This window comes from Danio aesculapii, chromosome 12 (genome assembly GCF_903798145.1).
Source record: "Danio aesculapii chromosome 12, fDanAes4.1, whole genome shotgun sequence".
NCBI classification, from domain to species: Eukaryota; Metazoa; Chordata; class Actinopteri; order Cypriniformes; family Danionidae; genus Danio; species Danio aesculapii.
In genome coordinates this window covers 9,026,503-9,046,936 of record NC_079446.1, presented here as the reverse complement: position 1 = coordinate 9,046,936, position 20,434 = coordinate 9,026,503, and the positions used below count along the sequence as shown (strand labels likewise).

The 20,434-nt window shown below is 35.5% G+C and overlaps 1 protein-coding gene across 1 annotated transcript in view; it reads right to left on the bottom strand.

The window, feature by feature from the left end:
* The window catches only part of rhobtb1 (Rho related BTB domain containing 1), a 42,545-nt gene that overhangs the window by 5,684 nt on the left and 16,427 nt on the right, over positions 1–20,434 (bottom strand). The window contains exons 4-8 of the mRNA XM_056469815.1: positions 19,807–19,992; positions 17,932–18,890; positions 14,692–14,810; positions 8,159–8,309; positions 2,095–2,183 (exon numbers count right to left, since the gene is read on the bottom strand). Coding sequence (XP_056325790.1) covers positions 2,095–2,183; positions 8,159–8,309; positions 14,692–14,810; positions 17,932–18,890; positions 19,807–19,992 — 1,504 coding nt within the window. The remainder of the gene's footprint in view (positions 1–2,094; positions 2,184–8,158; positions 8,310–14,691; positions 14,811–17,931; positions 18,891–19,806; positions 19,993–20,434) is intronic.

The following is a 20,434-nucleotide window of genomic DNA, read 5'->3' as shown; positions in this document are numbered from 1 at the left end:
TGGAAGGAACGGCAAACTGCAAAAATTTCCAAAGACAGGCGTGCCAAGCTTGTGGCATCATATTCAAAAAGACTTGAGGCTGTAATTGCTGCCAAAGGTCATCAACAAAGTATTGAGCAAAGACTGTGAATACATATGTACATGTGATTTTTCAGCTTTTTTATTTTTAATAAATTTGCAACAATTTAAAAAAATATTTTTTCACATTGTCATTATGGGTATTGTGTGTAGTATTTTAAGAAAATAAATGAATTTAATCCATTTTGGAATAAGGCTGTAACATAAAAAATGTGGAAAAAGTAAAGCGCTATATATATATATATATATATATATATATATATATATATATATATATATATATATATATATATATATATATATATATATATATATATATATATATACAAATATATATATTTGTATATTTATATTTATATATGTTAATGATTTTAGCATGAGAGGAATACCAAATTAATAAATCTAACTGCAAAAAAAATTACTCTAATTTGTAATTTTAATATTGAGTCATTTACTCCAACTTCATCATATCAAGTCTATGTTCCACAGCACTAATATATTTATTTGTATAATAATATATTTTATAATGATATAACATTTTATATAATTAATGACAAAAACAACATTTAAATCAATGGACTCGTTAATCTAAAAATATATTACTACACTGTAAAACCCAAAAAGTTAAGGAAACTCAAACCGTTTGAGGAAACCGATTGCAACAAACGATTTAAGTTCAAAAACTAATCCTAATTGCGTACTGTGAACTTGCTCCATTTGAGTAAATGAAGCAATATGAGCACAATAAAACCCAATAAATAAAGAGAACTCAAACCAACCGAGTACTGTAGAACTCAATAAGTTAAAGCAACTCAAACTGTTTGAGGAAACCGATTGCTACAAACCATTTGAGTTAAACTAATCTATATGAGTACTGTGAACTTACTCCATTTAACTTGAAGTAATGAGGTATTTAATTAACTCATTACGTTCAACAGAGTTCAAAACTCTTTTCAAATGAGTAGAATTAACTTTCTGTCAATTTTGAGTTAACTACACTCATTTAATTTAATAAAGCTGACTGTTGGGTTTTACAGTGTAAATGCTTACTCATGACATTTCTTTGTGTATATACTTCAAGATTATAAGTTTTAAAGGGCACCTATTTTACCCCTTTTATAGGATGTAAGATAAGCCTTTGGTGTCTCCAGAATGTGTCTGTAAAGTTTCTGCTCAAAATACCTATCAGATAACTCATTACAGCCTCCAGAATCTGCCCATTTTGGTGTTTGAATACAGTTTAGCTGTTTTTGTAGCCTGTGGTTTTAAATCCAAATGAGCTGCTTCTCCTCGCCCAACATTCCCAAGTGCGTGTCTGATTCTCATCGTGCGTTATGTCAAATAAACAGCAGTCAGTGACAGAGACAGACTTGAATGAAGCTGAAATACATTAGTCAAACCAATTAAGTTGTCATGTATTTGTTGTGGAGTTTATTCAAGCCTTTCTGAAATGATGAGTCACACACAAATGCCGTTTGCAGTACACACACAGACATGTATATTAGCGATTACTGACACCATGCGGCCGTGTTGATTATAGCGGTTATTAATTAGTTATCCATTTTACTGTCTTTATTACAAACATGCTTGCTAATTTAAAAACATTAAAAACGTATAAAAATCACAAAGAGTTGTAACATATTTTAATCTTTGCAAAAAAATGATCTATGGACATGTGTATACATGTTATTATAGAAACATGGCGCCTGTCAATCAATTCGGAGGGTGGGGAAAATCACACTCCTACGTTACGTTATGGTGGGCTTCAAAATTACAGGGATTTGGATCCTATTTTAACGTCAGGAAATAAAATGAAAAAAAAGAAGCTTATTGGGTTTCAGGCTTCAGGCTTATTGGGTTTCAGGCTTATACAGTTCTGTCCAAACAGCTTACACAAGTTGATTTTCATCATAGGTGCCCTTAAATGTTTGAGTGGTTAATTGTAATAATCACAGCACAGACATTTACTTCTATCCACTATTAACAATCTGTTTTAATAATGAAGTATAGACGTACCTGAGCGAGCTCCAGATAGGTAAGTACCTCTCCGTCAATGTCCTGTCCATCTTTAGATGCTTTTAGTAACTCGCTCACGGCGTATTGCTCTGAGGAGAGAAAACATCTGTTAAGCAGAAGGCACATTTAGATCAGCATTTCTTGCTTAGATTTACAAGTTTTACTTCTTGCAATCACACTTTAAAATCTCATTATTCATTGCAATATTTTCTTAACTGCGCAGTAAACAAAAATCTTGCTGTCTTAAATCATTTAGTTGAATCAAATTAACTTCTCGAGCAACACTGTGGCTCAGTGGTTAGCACTGTCGCCTCACAGCAAGAAGATCACTGGTTCGAGTTCCGGCTGGGTCAGTTGGCATTTCTGTGTGGAGTTTGCATGTTCTTCCTGAGTTCGCGTGGGTTTCCTCCAGGTGCTTCAGTTTCCCCCACAAGTCCAAAGACATGTGCTATGGGTGAATTGGGTAAGCTAAATTGGCCATATATGTGTGTGAATAAGTGTGTATGGATGTTTCCCAGAACTGGGTTGCAGCTGGAAGGGCATCCGCTGTGTAAAACATATGCTGGATAAGTTAGCGGTTGATTCTGCAACCCCTGATGAATAGAGGGACTAAGCCGAAGTAAAATGAAGGAAATTAACTTCATTCATCTCGACTTACATTAATCAAACTGACCAAAAATATTATGTAAAATTTTATATAAAAATAGTTCAAACCTGATTAACTTATTGAAATAAGTTAAAGCATCATAAAATTATTTGTTGTCATGACTTTTTGTTATATTTTTACAGTGTATGATTTAAAAACTGTGAAATAATATTACAATTTTAAAATAATTGTTTTCTTATCGAATGAAGTACACTGTAAAGGAGGTCACACACCAGAAGCGCCGCTCGGGTATTATCAGGGTACACACACCGGCACTGCAAGTTTGCGGCTGTCCGCGGCGCCCAGCCACGACTCAGGACACTGTTCATTTTTCTGCCGCGCCACAGACTGCCATCTGAATAGTTTCATTTAAAATAGCATGCGAAGGTGCGCATCTGGTGTGCGATACTTTCCACTGTCATGTGCGCGCCGTGTCGAAGCGCTGAGCAACGCATCCGGTGTGTGACGGCCTTAAAAATAGAGTTGATCCAACTTTAAATTTCAAGGCAACAAACTTCAGGACATTTGAGTTTCAACCCAATGACAACCCAACCCAATTTCACCCCAACCCAATTGAGTTTCAATGTCTTAAAATTTTAAGTTGAGTAAACTTTTTTCTAGTGTATAAAATCATTTATTTATGAGATTTAAAGCTGAATTTTCATTTCTCCAATTGTCATATCATATTAGACTAATTTCTAAAGTATCATGTGACACTGAAGATTGGAGAAATAAAAAATGTAGCTTTAAATCACAGAAATAAAGACGATTTTATACTTCATTTGATTACTTCACATATTTAAAATCATAACACTAAGAAAAAATGCTTCTAAAAAAAAAATAATTCTAATGAATTATTAGACATGATTTTGTAACATGATTTTGTCTCACAATTTTGATTTATAAACTTACAATTGTGAAATTTAATTTTGTAATTCCTGGGAAAAGTTAGAACTGTGGAATATAAACCTAGAATTTCGAGAAGGGCTAGAAGTGCACAATCGAGAAAAAAAAATCTAAATTTAGAGAAATAAAGTCAGAACTTTGAGAAGTCATTAGAGTCATTACATTTAACATAAAAATTATTTTAAAAAATGAAAAAAAAAAAACAATTGCAAGAGTTTATAAATTTGCGGTTGCATGGTAAATTCAAAGTTTTGAGAGAGGAAAAATGTCAGAATAAAAAAAAAAGCAACAATTGAAGAATATTTGTGAGAAAAAGATTCACGTCTAGCATTTTTGAATTTATATCCATTCATAATTTACTTTTAAATTAAAAATTGCATGAAAGAAAGTGTGAAAGCTTTTAAATTTGCAATGGGGGATATGCACAGCTAGTGTTTTTCAGCCAATAATAAACTTCTGGTGAAAGGTTATAGTGTGACTATTTTTAATTTCATAAGGTTCCTTTTACAGCATTGATATTGTAATGTCATTACTACATTCAGTTAAATAGACTTAAGCATCTATTTAGTTGGTCAAGCGTAAAACAAGATAAAAGACCGTGTAATCGCTAGTGCCGTCCAGATCAGCAGGCAAGCGAAAAACACTGGTAAAATAAATTGTCATATTTTAAAGACATGAAGGGGGGAAATGGAATTTAATGCAGTGCTTCTTGTATGATTTAAGACCCACGTCATATCGTATATATCAGGCAGTGAAGCTCAATGATTTTTAAAGAAATTAGACCTTAAACTTGGCAATTTTGCAGACAATTCACTGGCTGGCTGAAATTAAAAGTCTGTGTGCATGTAGCTTATTGCAGGAAATAGACACAATTCTAAGAAAAAAGTTTAAACTACAAATTGCGAGATATAAATGCACAATTCAGAGAAAATTAAGCCTAGAAAAATTACAATTCCAAATAGCCTGGATATCCAGAAAACAAAAACAACAACAGTGGTGTGATATAATCTTTAAAAAAATCATAATAGTGATAGAAAGCTGCATTAATCATTTATTACTTATTCCTTGGCAGGAACAAATATGCCTGGCATTAAAAGCATTGTTTAAAAAGAACGATATTTCATCCGATGCTCAGAAATAAGTTTCCACACAAAGCACCACAGCAGCATATTTACCCAGAATAATATTTCATCCTATGCTTTGCTACTCTTGCAGACTGTAAATAATCTGACGCACAAAAAAAAAAAAAAAAAGATAGAGAAAATGTTTTCCCTCTGGGGCGGTGCAGGCTACGCAAAAGCTGAGGTAAATAGCTGCATCTGGAGTCACAGATAAATTTCAGCCTGTCACCGCCGCGTCATTAGATGACGTCTGCCGGACAGATTGTAGTGTATGCCACACAAAGCTCTGCGGAGACGTCCTCTTTAATTTGGCACCTTGACATCGCTCGTTGCTTAGCAACACTGAGCGAAATGGCTAAAAGGCCTGTTTGCTTTGAGTCTGAGGTGGCCGAGCGGCTCTGCCCTGTGCTTGAGGAGGAGCATGTGTGTTGTGTTTGTGTGCTTTCAGTGTGTGTTGTAGGATGTTGCAATCCCCTACAGACACTGTGGTAATTTACCTTTCAGAACACCTATTTTGCTCACCAAAGCTGCATTTATTTAATTACAAATACAGTAAAAATGTGAAATAATATCACAATTTAAAAATACTTGTTTTCTTATGAATGAAGTATAAAATCTTATTTATTTTTATGATTTAAAGCTGATTTTTTTTCTTCAGTCACGTGATCCTTCTGAAATTATTCTAATATGATGTTTTGCTGGTCAAGAAACATTTATTATTATTATCATCAGTGTTGAAAAGTGTTGGCTGCTTAATTTTTATTTTTATTTTTTGTGGAAAGTGTGATATCATTCAAAGGTACCATTAGACTCAGAGAGAAAAATTTTATCCACCATTAACAATCTGTTTTAATAATGAATAATAGTTAAATAATAGTTAGTTTAATAGTTAAAATAAAAAATTAAAAATAAATATACTTTAAGGAACTGAGATATAAAAACACAAATCTGAGAAAAAAATCTCAGAACTGCAAGACGTACACAGATGTAAACTGTGAGAAAGTCCTAGAAAGCCTACATTTTTCTGACCAAAACTCTAAAATCACAAGACATAAATTCCCAATTCTTAGAGAAAATAAAAAAGCCCATTACATCAAAATTATTAAGAATATTTTTAGATGCATATACAAATTACAGCATTGATATGTGATATTACTTAAAATAAAAGTGTAAAAGATAAGATTAACAAAACATCAGTCCATCAACCATTTTCTATTTTTTACTCAAAGTGTGCTTTTGAGTGCGTCTTGTAGGATGTTGCAATCCCCTACAGACACTGTGGTAATTTACCTTTCAGAACACCTATTCTGCTTACCAAGGCTGCATTCATTTAATGAAAAATTCTGCAAAAAATAATTAAATGAAATAATATTACAATTTTAAAATAAGTGTTTTTTGTATTGAATAAAGTATAAAATCTTATTTATTTTTGTGATTTAAAGGTGAATTTGTTTTTCTTTCATTTTCATTGTCACACAATCCTTTAGAAATTATTCTAATATGATGATTGGCTGCTCAAGAAACAATTATTATTATTATTATTATTATTATTATTATCAATGTTGAAAAGTGTGTGGCTGCTTAATATTTTTTTGTGGAAAGTGTGATACGGTATCATTCAAAAGCACCATTAGGCTCTGTCTAACTGAGAGAAATATTGTTAAAATTGAGAAATAATAATGTGGATTTTCAAAAAAAAAAAAAATTCAAACCTCAATTTTTTTCCTTTCGCAACTTTGAGATATAAAACACACAATTCTGAAAAAAGCTCCAAATTATAAGTCTACGAACACGCAATTGCAAGAAAGAATTTTCTTCGCAATTTCCTGAACAAAACTATCTGAAGACAATGTTTCTATTTTTGCAGTTTAGGTGATTGTTTTGTATTTAAGTGTTTTTTTTTTCACGTTTATCTATTTTTATTTTTGTTAGTTTTCACAAAAGTTGCGTTTGTTTTATTTGACCCAAATCTAATTCTATTGGAGTTTTTGTTCTAACCAAAACCTGAAATTTATATTTTAGAAACGGCTTTTATTTCCTGCAGCTGAACAACAGGATACACTGCCAATGATCACCTCAGGTACACCTCATGTGCTTTATTCAGTGTTAAATGCTAATAATGTGAGTTTTTTATGTGAAATTTATTTCCATACTACTGAAAGCAGCAGCAGATAGTTCACCTCAGATGTTGAAAATAAAATAAACTGTTTGAAATGTAACTTTAGAACTGTGACTAGCATCTACATTTAATAATGTTAAAGAGGTGTAATATGTATTAATTAAATTATAAACCTTATCATTTTGTTGGAGTGCAGTGAGTGCAATATTCTGTGCTTCTGAATGGCTGTATTTACATTTCTGATGTGTTTTGGCTGGTGCAACAGCCCAATTGTTTATCACTGCAAATCTTGTCATGTAGCGTGTTGTTAGGACACAGGGTTACAATCTAACCTGCTCACCTAATGTTAAAATTTGTAAAATTTATATTATTTGCTAATTAATAACCACCTCATGTGGAACTCTGAATTGTGGATGCATACTTTTAGAGCCTTTATGACTTAATGAATCACACCAAGGCAACCCGGGGTGCTGAAATATAATTGGCTAAACTGGCGTTGGGCAGGTTAAAGGGACCAAAACAAAGATATTTTCAAGACTTTCCGGTACGGAAATGTTCAAAGCACAATGTATTCAGCATTGTTTTTCAGATAAACAAGTATGTTCACTTGGCATGTTTCTTAAATATCTGCAAACATATTATGATGGTTTTATGCTTTAGAAGAGTCAAAATAAAAACAATAAAAGTTGAGTTCAAATAACTTATTTCCATCAAAGGGATAGTTCACCCAAACATGAAAGCTCTGGCATCGATTACTCACACTTCATGGTATTTGTTTTTCCTACTATGGAAGTCAGTGCTTACAGATTTTCAGCTTTCTTCAAACTATCTTCTTTTGTGTTCAACAGAAGAGATAAATATTTCTGACATCACTTGAGGGAGAGTAAATAGTGAGTAATTTTCCATTTTTAAGTGAACTATTCCTTTAAGTTCAATGAACTTTTTAAAACGTATAAGTTAAATTAACCAATGAAATTTAATTAAATTAAATTAAATTAAATTAATCGCTTAGTAAAACCCAAAAGTAAAATACAATACAATAAATTTTATTTAATTTGGTTTTATTTTACTGTTGGTTTTACAGAGTAATACATTTAAATAAAATAAAATAAAATAAAATAAAATAAAATAAAATAAAATAAAATAAAATAAAATAAAATAAAATAAAATAAAATAAAATAAAATAAAATAAAATAAAATAAAATTTCACCTTTGGGTTTTACAGAGTGATCTACTGGCATTGTAGAGGGCGTGTGTTGGCAATGGACTCACCTGTGAGAGCGATGAGCCGTGGAAGGCACAGTCTGTTGGCCAGGGCGATCAGCTCCATTGGGTCCAGGTCTGCCATGGGCGACAGCTGATTGGTGTAGAGGTACTCCAGCACCGCCTGCATACATACTCTGCTGGTGTTGGGGAATGAGACCTGGCAACACATATGCACACATGTCTTTATTTTGGAAACAATCCCTTTTTCAATTCCATTTGGTGCCGCTAAGTCAGCGTGAAATAGCGTTTACAACCCATTTACTTCTGAAATGCTACATGGCTCTGAGTGCAATAGGAAATGGGTGAGGAAATGTAGAACGAGATTTGATTTTATACATCAAGAATTGATTCGGTTGTATGGAGCATCTCAACATGATTGCTTGGAGTGGTTGGAAAAAGCTGACTTCTGATTTCTTTGAAAGAAGACAGTTAGTGCTAACCACTGCACCACCCTTTTATTATTATTATTATTATTGTTGTTATTATTATTATTATTATTATTATACCATGAAATGTAATGTGGATTGGAGTTTTTAATAAAAAGTTATACACATTATAACACATTTTTGGTAATAAAATCATAGATAACACCTGTAAAGTGTATTAAAAATGTAAAAATGTCATGTTTTGGTTTCATGATGACTTTTAGAAGATTTAAGGGTAACATAAGTTTAAGTCACAATTCATGCTATTAACTACTGGCTTATTACCTAACTATTATTGCAATATTAACAGTTTCTGTATGACTTCCTACTCAAAACCTAAACCCAAATTACACCTTACTTACTATTAATGAGCAGCTAGTTTATTGAGCTATAAAATTGTGACTTGAAATAAAGTGTTACAGATTTTTAATTTTTATTAAAAACTAATCATAAACGTATGTGCCAAAATAAAATAAACAATGCAAATAAATAGACATATTCAATTATAAGATGAGCATTCAAAAATTGCAGTCTGAGCTCTGGAGACAGAAGAAAATATTTACTTCAGGAATATGCTTAATTATTATATATTCTACACTCAACGGCCACTTTTTTTAGGTACACCTTACTAGTACCGGGCTATACCACATTTGCCTTTAAAACTGCCTAAATCCTTCATGGCTTAGATTCAACAAGGTACTGGAAAACTGCACATCCATGATGCGAATCTCCAGTTCCACCACATCCCAAAGGTGCTCTATTGGATTGAGTTCTGGTGACTGTGAAGGCCATTTGAGAACAGTGAACTCATTGTCATGTTCAAGAAACTAGTCTGAGATGATTCGCGCTTTATGACATGGTGTCATAAAGAGATGGACATGGTCAGCAACAATCCTGTAGGCTGGGGCGTTGACATGATGCTCAATTGGTACTAATGGACCCAAAGTGTGCCAAGAAAATATCCCCCACACCATTACACGACACTACCAGCCTGAACTGTTGATACAAGGCTGGATGGATCCATGCTTTCATGTTGTTGACGCCAAATTCTGACCTTACTATCTGAATGTCAAATCGAGACTCATCAGACCAGGCATCGTTTTTCCAATCTTCTATTGTCCAATTTTGGTGAGCCTGTGTGAAGTGTAGCCTCATTTTTCTGTTCTTAGCTGACAGGAGCAGCACCCGAGGTGTGGTCTTCTGCTGCTGTAGCCCATCCGCCTCAAGGTTGGATGTGTTGTGCATTCAGAGAAGCTCTTCTGCATACCTTGGTTGTCATGAGTGGTTAATTGAGTTACTGTTGTCTTTCTATCAGCTGGAACCAGTCTGGCCATTCTCCTCTGACATCAACAAGACATTTGCGCCCACAGAACTGCCGCTCACTGGATATTTTCTCTTTTTCAGACCATTCTCTGTAAACCCTAGAGATGGTTGTGTGTGTAAATCCCAGTAGATCATCAGTTTCTGAAATACTCAGATCAGCCCGACTGGCACCAACAACCATGCCACGTTCAAAGTCTCTTAAATCACCTTTCTTCCTCATTCTGATGCTCGGTTTGAACTGCAGCAGATCGTCTTGACCATGTCTAACTGCCTAAATGCATTGAGTTGCTGCCATGTGTTTGGCTGATTAGAAATTGGTGTTAACGAGCAGTTGGACAGATGTACCTAATAAAGTGGCCAGTGAGTTTATACTATTATGATGATGAAGAGTCATCGTCATCCAATAGAAATATTTATTCCTATTCAATCCAACATATTTGTGATAAAACTACTGTAGGTTTAGATGTTTCAAAATGAAGCAATAATTTGTGCTCCATAAATATAGTATTATAATAAAGTGTTCTACATGATTATATTATTTTTTTTTTATTATTAATATTATTATTATTAACATTTATTATTATTTTTATTATTATTAGTAGTAGTAGTAGTAGTAGTAGTAGAGTAGAATTAGAAGTGTGTGTGTGTGTATGTGTATGTATGTGTGTGTGTGTGTGTATGTATGCATGTATGCATGTATGCATGTATGTATGCATGAATGAATGTATGCATGAATGTATGTATGCATGCATGTATGTATGTATGTACTGTATGTATGTACTGTATGTATGTATGTATGTATGCATGTATAGATAGATAGATAGATAGATAGATAGATAGATAGATAGATAGATAGATAGATAGATAGATAGATAGATAGATAGATAGATAGATAGATAGATAGATAGATAGATAGATAGATAGATAGATAGATAGATAGATAGATAGATAGATAGATAGATATTATATATTATTATTATTATAATATCAAATATTGCAGTCTCTGGTCAGCTGAGCTCTGGAGAAGGGACGTTTCAGTCTCTAATCTACCAAACTCACCAGCAGTCCAGCATTACTAAGCACATTTGGGTAGAACACGCAGATAGATGCTGCTACGTAACCCATTACATAATAGCGTTCAAGGGCAAACACAGTAGACCGCTGTGAGTTGAGCCGGGGTAGAATAACCACTCCAAAAGAGAGAGCAGCAAAGCAAAAAGAGACACACACGCTCTTTCAGATTTGAGCAAACGCTGTAGACTTAAGCCTGAAAGTAGGACGCTGCCTAAAATACAGCTGTCCCAATTGTTACACTGGCATGAAATGTCAGAGCACCAAGTCAAATAAAAACGGCTGGCCAACATATATCGAGTCCCTTGTGCAAAGATTAGCACGGAGGAAAACAGATCACTGTCTCTGAATGACGTCTGCTCTTCCTCCTTAGGGAGGAAACCGGGTGCGCTTTATTTCCACCTGTTAGGGAGAAAATTAATGAACAGTGCCACAGATGAAAGCGTCTGTTTAGACAGTGGAAACAGGATTAAGTGTGCACGCGGCAGGCTTGGGGAAAAACAAAATGCATGGTCGCTTCAAAGGTGAGGAAGTATCTCGACAGTGCATGTTAGATCATTAATTATGAATAAGGTAAATGGTTATAAATAGAACAGTATATGATTCTTATTGCAGAATATTATGAGGATATTATTTTAATAAAATGTATTACAAAAATATTGAAATAAATCTTTTAAAATATTTATTTAGGCACACAATATTTATTTTTTATTTTATTTCAAATGTATTTATTTTAAATACTTATTTTAATTTATAACAAATATTTAAATATTTGTTTTTAATCATACTAAAACAGGGTTTCTACAGGTTTCATCAAGTCAAATTTAAGACTTTTTAAGACCATTATGAATGAAATTTCAGACTTGCACAAGGCTAAACGCAAAGGATTTTTTTCTAATGTCCCAGTTAAAACTAGGGATGTCCAGATCCGATCACGGTTTTAGACTCGATCAGAATCGGACATAAACTTCAGATCAGGACTCGAATATATATGTATATCTAGATCTCTCACATGTCTGTTCACATGTCTGCCGCGTATTTTAAGATGAGGTACTATTTGTTTTTATATTAGTTTTACAGTTGCACTAAAGTCTAAATGTGAAGAATTTATGTTATTTATCACTCGATTGTTCAAGCTACCTCACAGAAGTGCTCTGTTTGTTACCAGACTTGTTAAATGTTAAAATAAGGTGCATTAAATAAAAATAGAATAAGAAAATAAGGAACATCCTGGATATGTTTCTTCGCTCTTCTTTATATTTTTTTATGTATTATAGAAGTATCGGATCGGGTTTCGATAGATATTCAAAATCAAATGACTCGGACTCGATGGTAAAAAAAACCTGATCAGGACATCCCTAGTTACAACATAAAAAAAAACATTAAAAACAAATGTTATTGTAAGAATGATAATAAAACCTTATGTTTATAAATATAAATCGAGTTGGCAAATAGAGTTAATAAACTTTTATTGAGATGGAATGTTAGAGATTGGATGGGTGTTGGTCCGATTGGGTAGCTTTACATGAACTTATGAAAATTAAGACCCGTTTAAAATGATAGAGTCTCACAACACAATATTTCAGTTAATTTAATTTAAGTAAATTTTTAAAATTGAAGACATTTTAAGATTATTTAAGACCCTATGGATATCCTGTATAAATAACAATATAAATGTGCATTAAAATTTAAATGAATGCTATAAGCTCAGTATAGAGAGAATGAATTTATTTACGAACTGGAAATACTGTAGTGAAATACTGAAATAATACTTTTTATCTTGCAATTAAAAGGATTTTAGAAATGAAATCAAAAGGATTATAAAAAAAATAAAAATGTGCTATAAATTTATTCATCATTCAGCTGAAAAAAATGGTCAGAATCATAAGATATAAACACAGAATTGTAAAAAAAATGTAACATTTTACTTGAAGGGGTCATGAAACATTTATAATCATGATGTGACACATACGATTTTATTCATGCTTTTGACAACTGTTGTTTAGTGTCATTTATGTCATTTTCTACTCAGTTATGTCATTTTAAATGCAAATGTGACATTGTTACGACAACTTGACATAAACAAATACATCACAACCTGTTATTGTCTTTGTCATGACAACTTGACATATCTCAGATTACATAACTTGTCATAAATCTGTCATAAACATGATTGTCATGAGGCATTCTAATAGTGATATTGGGAACAAACAACGATTTCAGATAACAACACAGGCTAACATTTAGTATGTCATCAGTCTTAATGGGTGTTCATTTTGCTTTGCCTATAATACAGTATTTTTTTAGACTGTGAAAGTGCCAATAGCTGTTGACTTGCATAGTACGAATTACCATGGTTTCAAGCTAAAAAAATGTCACCCATACATCTACACTACCTGACAAAAGTCTTGTCGCCTATGCAAGTTTTAGGAACAGCAAATAATAACTTGACTTCTAGTTGATCATTTGATATCAGAAGTGGCTTATATAAAAGGCAAAGGCCTCTACATTACGCTTCATTTACCGATATAAAATATGAACAATCTTTTAATTATTTAATTAGGACAGTAAAGTCTGACTTTTTAAAATTTTTGTCCAGTATAGAATATAAAGTCATGGTGCAGTGGAAAGAGAATTAATATTGTGTATGACTCCCATGAGCTTGGAGGACTGCATCCATACATCTCTGCAATGACTTAAATAACTTATTAATAAAGTCATCTGAAATGGCAAAGAAAGCGTTCTTGCAGGACTCCCAGAGTTCATCAAGATTATTTGGATTCATCTTCAATGCCTCCTTCTCCTTCATCTTACCCCAGACAAGCTCAATGTTCATGTCTGGTGACTGGGCTGGCCAATCCTGGAGCACCTTGACCTTCTTTGCTTTCAGGAACTTTGATGTGGAGGCTGAAGTATGAGAAGGAGCGCTATCCTGCTGAAGAATTTGCCCTCTCCTGTGGTTTGTAATGTAATGGGCAGCACAAATGTCTCGATACCTCAGGCTGTTGATGTTGCCATCCACTCTGCAGATCTCTCGCACGCCCCCATACTGAATGTAACCCCAAACCATGATTTTTCCTTCACCAAACTTGACTGATAGGTCTTCTGCAGTATTTGTGATGATTGGGATGCAGTTCAACAGATGACTCATCAGAAAAATCTACCTTCTGCCACTTTTCCAAATGATCCACTACAAGTCAAGCTATTGTTTGTTGCTCTTAAACTGGGATCGACAACAAGACTTTTGTCAGGTGGTGTAGATTAAATTAACAGCAAATTTCATTATTGAATGAAGCAAACAAAAAATCAAAGCCAAACAAAATACAAAACAAATGACACTTTCATAATGCAATAACCCCCTGTTATTTTGCGAATCAAATGTCTTGCAAGACAAGCATTACACACTCCAAAGGTCAAGACATCGCTGACAGGCGATTCATCACTGCAGAAATATATTCAATCCGTCAGTTGCAGACACCACAACCAGACTATTTTAGTTATTCAAGAATTTGATGCAATTGTTGGCAAGCCGGCGCCTGTAAAAAAGTGTCAGCACCCGTCTAGTTGAGTATGTAAGCGCATGCAAATGTCTGAGCGGTGTGTGACCTTGTACCATCTGCTAGAGAACTGGCAGACTTATTAATGCTTAAGGACGAAATGAAGATGTAGACTTGTCAGTGCCCTAACTGGAGCTCATTAAACACTGTTTTTCGCACTCACCTCGTCATTTGCACTCTCCATGAAAGAGCCCCCAAATAAGGCAGCCATCCAGTCACAGCTAGAGATCAGCAGTGGTTTGTGGGCGTTAATGGTGCCATCGTCCAACCTGAACACCACATCTGCAAAGAGAGTCCAAAATACACCATGAGGAGCTCTTCTGTTTTATTCAGTACCACTAAAATTCACGGGCTATCACATCAACATGGAGTGTTGGGAAATAAACTACTACCAAAAGTAGTATCAGTATTTCTGTAGTTCAGTTATTGTTTCTAATAAAACAACAAGCAGCTTAAATAAAGTAAGCTACGTTATATTGTTAGTTTCTATTATGTACTAGCTATAATTAGGTTTACATTAAAAGTATTAGGCAGAAATCTTTAGTCTAAGCGACTTATTCTGGGAACATTTTTGAGTATCTCTGGATTTTGCCGTTTCGTTCATTGAAGTTGTGTGAACTACACTTCATATAAAAACAATTGCTTTTCCTCCATGTATTGGTAATTGTTTATGATTTCCATACAGCGGTCAGCCACACAGCTGAACTGCAAGTTTCAAAGGAACATTTTTTTGAAAAACAGGCTCATTTTACAACTCTCATAGGGTTAAACAGTTGAGTTTTACCATTATTTTAACTATTCAGCCAACTCTGGCGGGAGCACTTTTAGCTTACCTTAGCATAGATCATTGAATCGGATTAGACCATTAGCATCTCACTCAAAAATAACCGAAGCGTTTGACCAAAACAGCAAGCGTCTTGGATGGAGAAAGCTACATTGTATTGTTATTTTCTAGTGTATACTAGCTATACTGTGACTATAATTGCATTACATTGATGTAATTGGCAGACATCTTTATTAAAAGCAACTAATACTGGGAACCCTGCACAGTTTTCGAATTCGTCTTGAATTTTCTCCAACAACTTTACTTTCTGTTGTGTGCACAAGTTGTGTGAACTACACTACACATTAAAACGATAGATTTTCCTCCATGTATTGGTATTTGGTTGTGATTTCCATAAAACGGTCAGCCACATTGGCAAACTATAAAGAGTTTTAAAGGATCCTTTTTCCTATAGGCTCATTTTACAACTCTCCTAAGGTTAAACACTTGACTTTTACCATTTTTAATCTATTCAGCCAAGTCTGGCAGGAGCACTTTTAGCTTAGCTTAGCACAGATCATTAAATCGGATTAGACCATTAACATCTCACTCAAAAATAACCGAAGAGTTTGCCCAAAACAGCAAGCGTCTTGGATGGAGAAAGCTACATTGTATTGTTATTTTCTAGTGTATACTAGCTATACTGTGACTATAATTGCATTACATTGATGTAATTGGCAGACATCTTTATTAAAAGCAACTAATGCTGGGAACCCTGCACAGTTTTCGAATTCGTCTTGAATTTTCTCCAACAACTTTACTTTCTGTTGTGTGCACAAGTTGTGTAAACTACACTACACATTAAAACGATAGATTTTCCTCCATGTATTGGTATTTGGTTGTGATTTCCATAAAACGGTCAGCCACATTGGCAAACTATAAAGAATTTTAAAGGATCCTTCTTCCTATAGGCTCATTTTACAACTCTCCTAAGGTTAAACACTTGAGTTTTACCATTTTTAATCTATTCAACCAAGTCTGGCAGGAGCACTTTTAGCTTAGCACAGATCATTAAATCGGATTAGACCATTAACATCTCACTCAAAAATAACCAAAGAGTTTGCCCAAAACAGCAAGCGTCTTGGATGGAGAAAGCTACATTGTATTGTTATTTTCTAGTGTATACTAGCTATACTGTGACTATAATTGCATTGACATTAATGTATTTGGCAGACATCTTTATTAAAAGCGACTAATGCTGGGAACCCTGCACAATTTTTTAATGTGTCTTGAATTTTCTCATACAACTTGACTGTCTATTGTGTGAACTATACTACACTTAAAAAAACATTGATTTTTCTCCATGTATTGGTATTTGTTTGTGATTTCCATAAAACGGTTAGCCACACAGCTGAACTGCAAGTTTCTAAGGAAGCTTTTTTTGAAAAATAGGCTCATTTTACAACTCTTCTAGGGTTAAACACTTGAGTTTTACCTTTTTTTTGTCTATTCAGCCGAGTCTGGTGGGAGCACTTTTAGCTTAGCATAGCATAGATCATTAAATCGGATTAGACCATTAGCATCTCACTCAGGAATAACTAAAGAGTTTCAATAATTTTCCTATGTAAACTTGACTCTTCTGTAGTTAAATTATGTGCTGAGACTGATGGAAAATTAAAACTTGCTATTGTCTAGGCTGATATGTCTAGGAACTATACTCTAGATCGAAGGTCTCAAACGCGATCCCTGGAAGGCCGCAGCTCTGCACAGTTTTGCTCCAACCCTGTCAAACACAGCTGATCTAAATAATTGAAGCGTTCAAAATAGTCATGAACACCTTAATTACTTGGATCAGCTGTGTTTGATCAGGGTTGGAGCAAAACTGTGCAGAGCTGTGGCCTCCCAGGAATTGAGTTTGAGACTTATGATCTAGTATAGGTCTCAAACTCGATTCCGGGAGGGTTGCAGCTCTGCACATTTTGGGTCCAACCCTAATCAAACACAGCTGATCCAACTAATCAAGGCATTCAAGACTACTAGAGACTATTAAGCAGGTGTGAGTTGGAGGTGCTTCCCAGAGATGGGTTGCAGCTGGAAGGGCGTAAAACATATGCTGGATAAATTGGTGGTTCATTCCGCTGTGGCGACCCCAGATTAATAAAGGGACTGAGCCAAAAAAAGAAAATGGATAGATGGATGGAGTTGGAGGTGGTTGAAGCTAAATTGTGCAGAGCTGTGGCCATCCAGGAATTGAATTTGAGACCATTGCTCTAGATCCATCGTAATAATCAAGGAACTTTGCTGCCATACCATTATTATTATTACAATGACAATATTTAGCTGTATATTTAAAAACGGCTAAATTGTTGAACGCACAAGTGACAATTCTTTGTAAACCAATAGCGTTTGGCAGCAAGCCTACTCCACACTTTTGGTACAGCACTGCTGTGCTAGGTACTCTTACAAAAGGGTCCCAAAAATGTGATATTGTTCGCTACTTTGGTACTTCTTACTGTACCGAATTGTACTGCTCAATGGAAGTGAGCATGGATCATGGAACTAGAATGATCAAATTTCAGATGTTGTGGCAGATGTAATAATCATGTTGAATCACACTTGAATATGTGAGTTTCTCAGTACCTGTGAAATTATTCTTGGTGAGACACTCTTTGATTCTGTTGGCTTTTCTCACGTGGAACGCTTTTGTGATCTCTTGATTCATGAAGCCCTCGTTGTTCATGATGTTCTCCACCATCATCCGGAGATCAAACACTTCTAAGATCTCTGCAATCTGAGCGATCTTCATCAGTTCTTTCTCCTTCTCGTCTAGCTCACCGGTGTAGAGAAAGCGTAAGACCGCGCTGAATGGGCCATGGTGGATGGAATGATCCATCTTTACGATTGTCATGAGAGCCGGCGTACCTGTGACCGGGTTGATCACATTCTCCTTATGGATGCTGTAGAAAGCCTTGCTCCAAGACGCCAGGGAAAGCCTGGTGCGCCGGTGCATCCCACTGAAACTCATCATTTTGAGGGTACCATCACTCTTGGATGCTCGAAGAGAGCATGGAGAAAGATTTGGGAGAACCATAACATCCTCTTCTGTGTCCAGGCTTAGTGTGCGCATTAGCTGATCCCGGCGGTGACGCTCAGTTACCACCAAGCACTGGGATTCGTCCGAAAAGTCCATCTGAAAGAGGTCAAAGAATTTGGAGGATGAGGTAGACAGGTAGATTCTGTGGGCAAACAAGTGGACGTGCTCCTGAATGATAAACATAACATCAGCACACAGAGGGGTCTCAAGAAGCTGCTTCGGGCCATCCCGGTGTTTGGCTGGACACTCTGGGATCTTTATAAGTGGCGGAGGAGCTTTGGGTGGCAAAAATGGTGCCTGCAGAAGTGGCTTTTGGACTCGCCTCAGATGAGACTTCCAGAACTGTAGGTGACGTCTGGAGATGAGAGCTGCTCGGATGGCATTATCAAAGATATCCTTGATACCAAACTGGTCAAAAACGCTGGTCTCGTAGTATGGGATGCCAAGCTCTTTGGCTACCTCCCTTCCACTCTCCGGAGGCAAAATGTCTCCAGGTTTAATGGGCCTGTGAAAGACAAGTTAATGTATTAAGATCTTGTGTCATATCTATGCGCCTATGCTGTTTTTTGAGGACACATCCACCTTAATCTAGATCAGAGGTCACCAACCCTGTTCCTGGAGAGCTACCTTCCTGCTGATTTCAGTTGCAACTCTGGTCAAACACACCTGTCTGTAATTATTAAGTGCTGCTTCAGGTCCTAATTAATTGATTCAGGTGTGTTTGATCAGGGTTGGAGCTGAACTCTACAGGAAGGTAGATCTCCAGGAACAGGGTTGGTGACCTCTGATCTAGTGAGCTTTTATGGAACATTTATATGCACATTTAGCAAGATGATTGAAGCAATACAGATGTTTCAGTGTAAACAAATAAAAATATTGTGGACAGAGTTTGACAGAAAAGCCACTTTTCTACTATCAGTCTGAACAGTTCCTTTTGGTTAACCATTCAACTCCATGCAAATCCAGGCCAGTCAGCATGGATACGGTTTCAGGCAGAGATCATGTGAGACACATCGGATCTTGATAGATCTTGTGCCACAAGATCTCGTGAGATCTGATGTGTCTCACGAGATCTTGTGGCACAAGATCTGTCAAGATCCGATGTGTCTCACAAGATCTGACTGTTCTCTTGAGAATGTCTTGGTTGGTGCAAAGGCAGTTTGAATGGTGGTTTGGAGTCAGGCAAGAGGTTCCAAATATATATATATATATATATATATTATTCAGGATTTATTTAAAGTCTAAAAATCTCATTTTGTTCTCATGTCTTGTCTCATCTAGAAGGGATATGGTCATCCCACCCACTCATCACACCCCTAACTCCTGACTATTCTTATAACCATTCCGCATGATAGTGGAAGTGGCTAATGTTGCAAAGGTATTGCAAAGCAATAGACAAGTTCTCACTTAGTTACTGGTACCTTGATAATGGTCGCCTAGCTCGATTGACTGCCTCCAGGTCAGCATAGCGCAAGTCCAGCTGGCAGCCGACCAAGATGACAGGTGTGCGTGGACAGAAGTGCTTTATCTCGAGGTACCACATGGTTTTAACATGGTGTAAGGAGTTGGGATTGGCGATGGAAAAGCAGAGGACCACGACATCAGACCTTCAAAAGTGAAAGGCAAGAAGCAAAATCAAGCAATTGTCTTATGGAAACGTCATCTGTTTAACAACACAGGGCAAGACACCACTTAACACGCATGCTAATAGAAGTTTAAGCCAAAAGTGTCATATGTGACAGGTGCCAAGCGGTATTCGTAGCAACACCACAGTCCTTCAGTGTTCGGTGGACATGCAAAACCTGCAATCTCAATGCCAGCCCGACATTGACCTGTTGACAGCACGCAAAAAGATTGCCTTTAGTTTAACATGTGCCTGATGCCAGAGACCACAAACTCCTTCGGCAATTTTTTTTGGGAGGACTAGAACAAACATGATCAACAAAAAACAGACGAAACAAAAAAGCACAAAGAGGATGACATGCAGACATTCTGGCGCACTGCCGGCATAGCTTCCTGTAGCAAGATTAATACAAACTCTATCCTGGG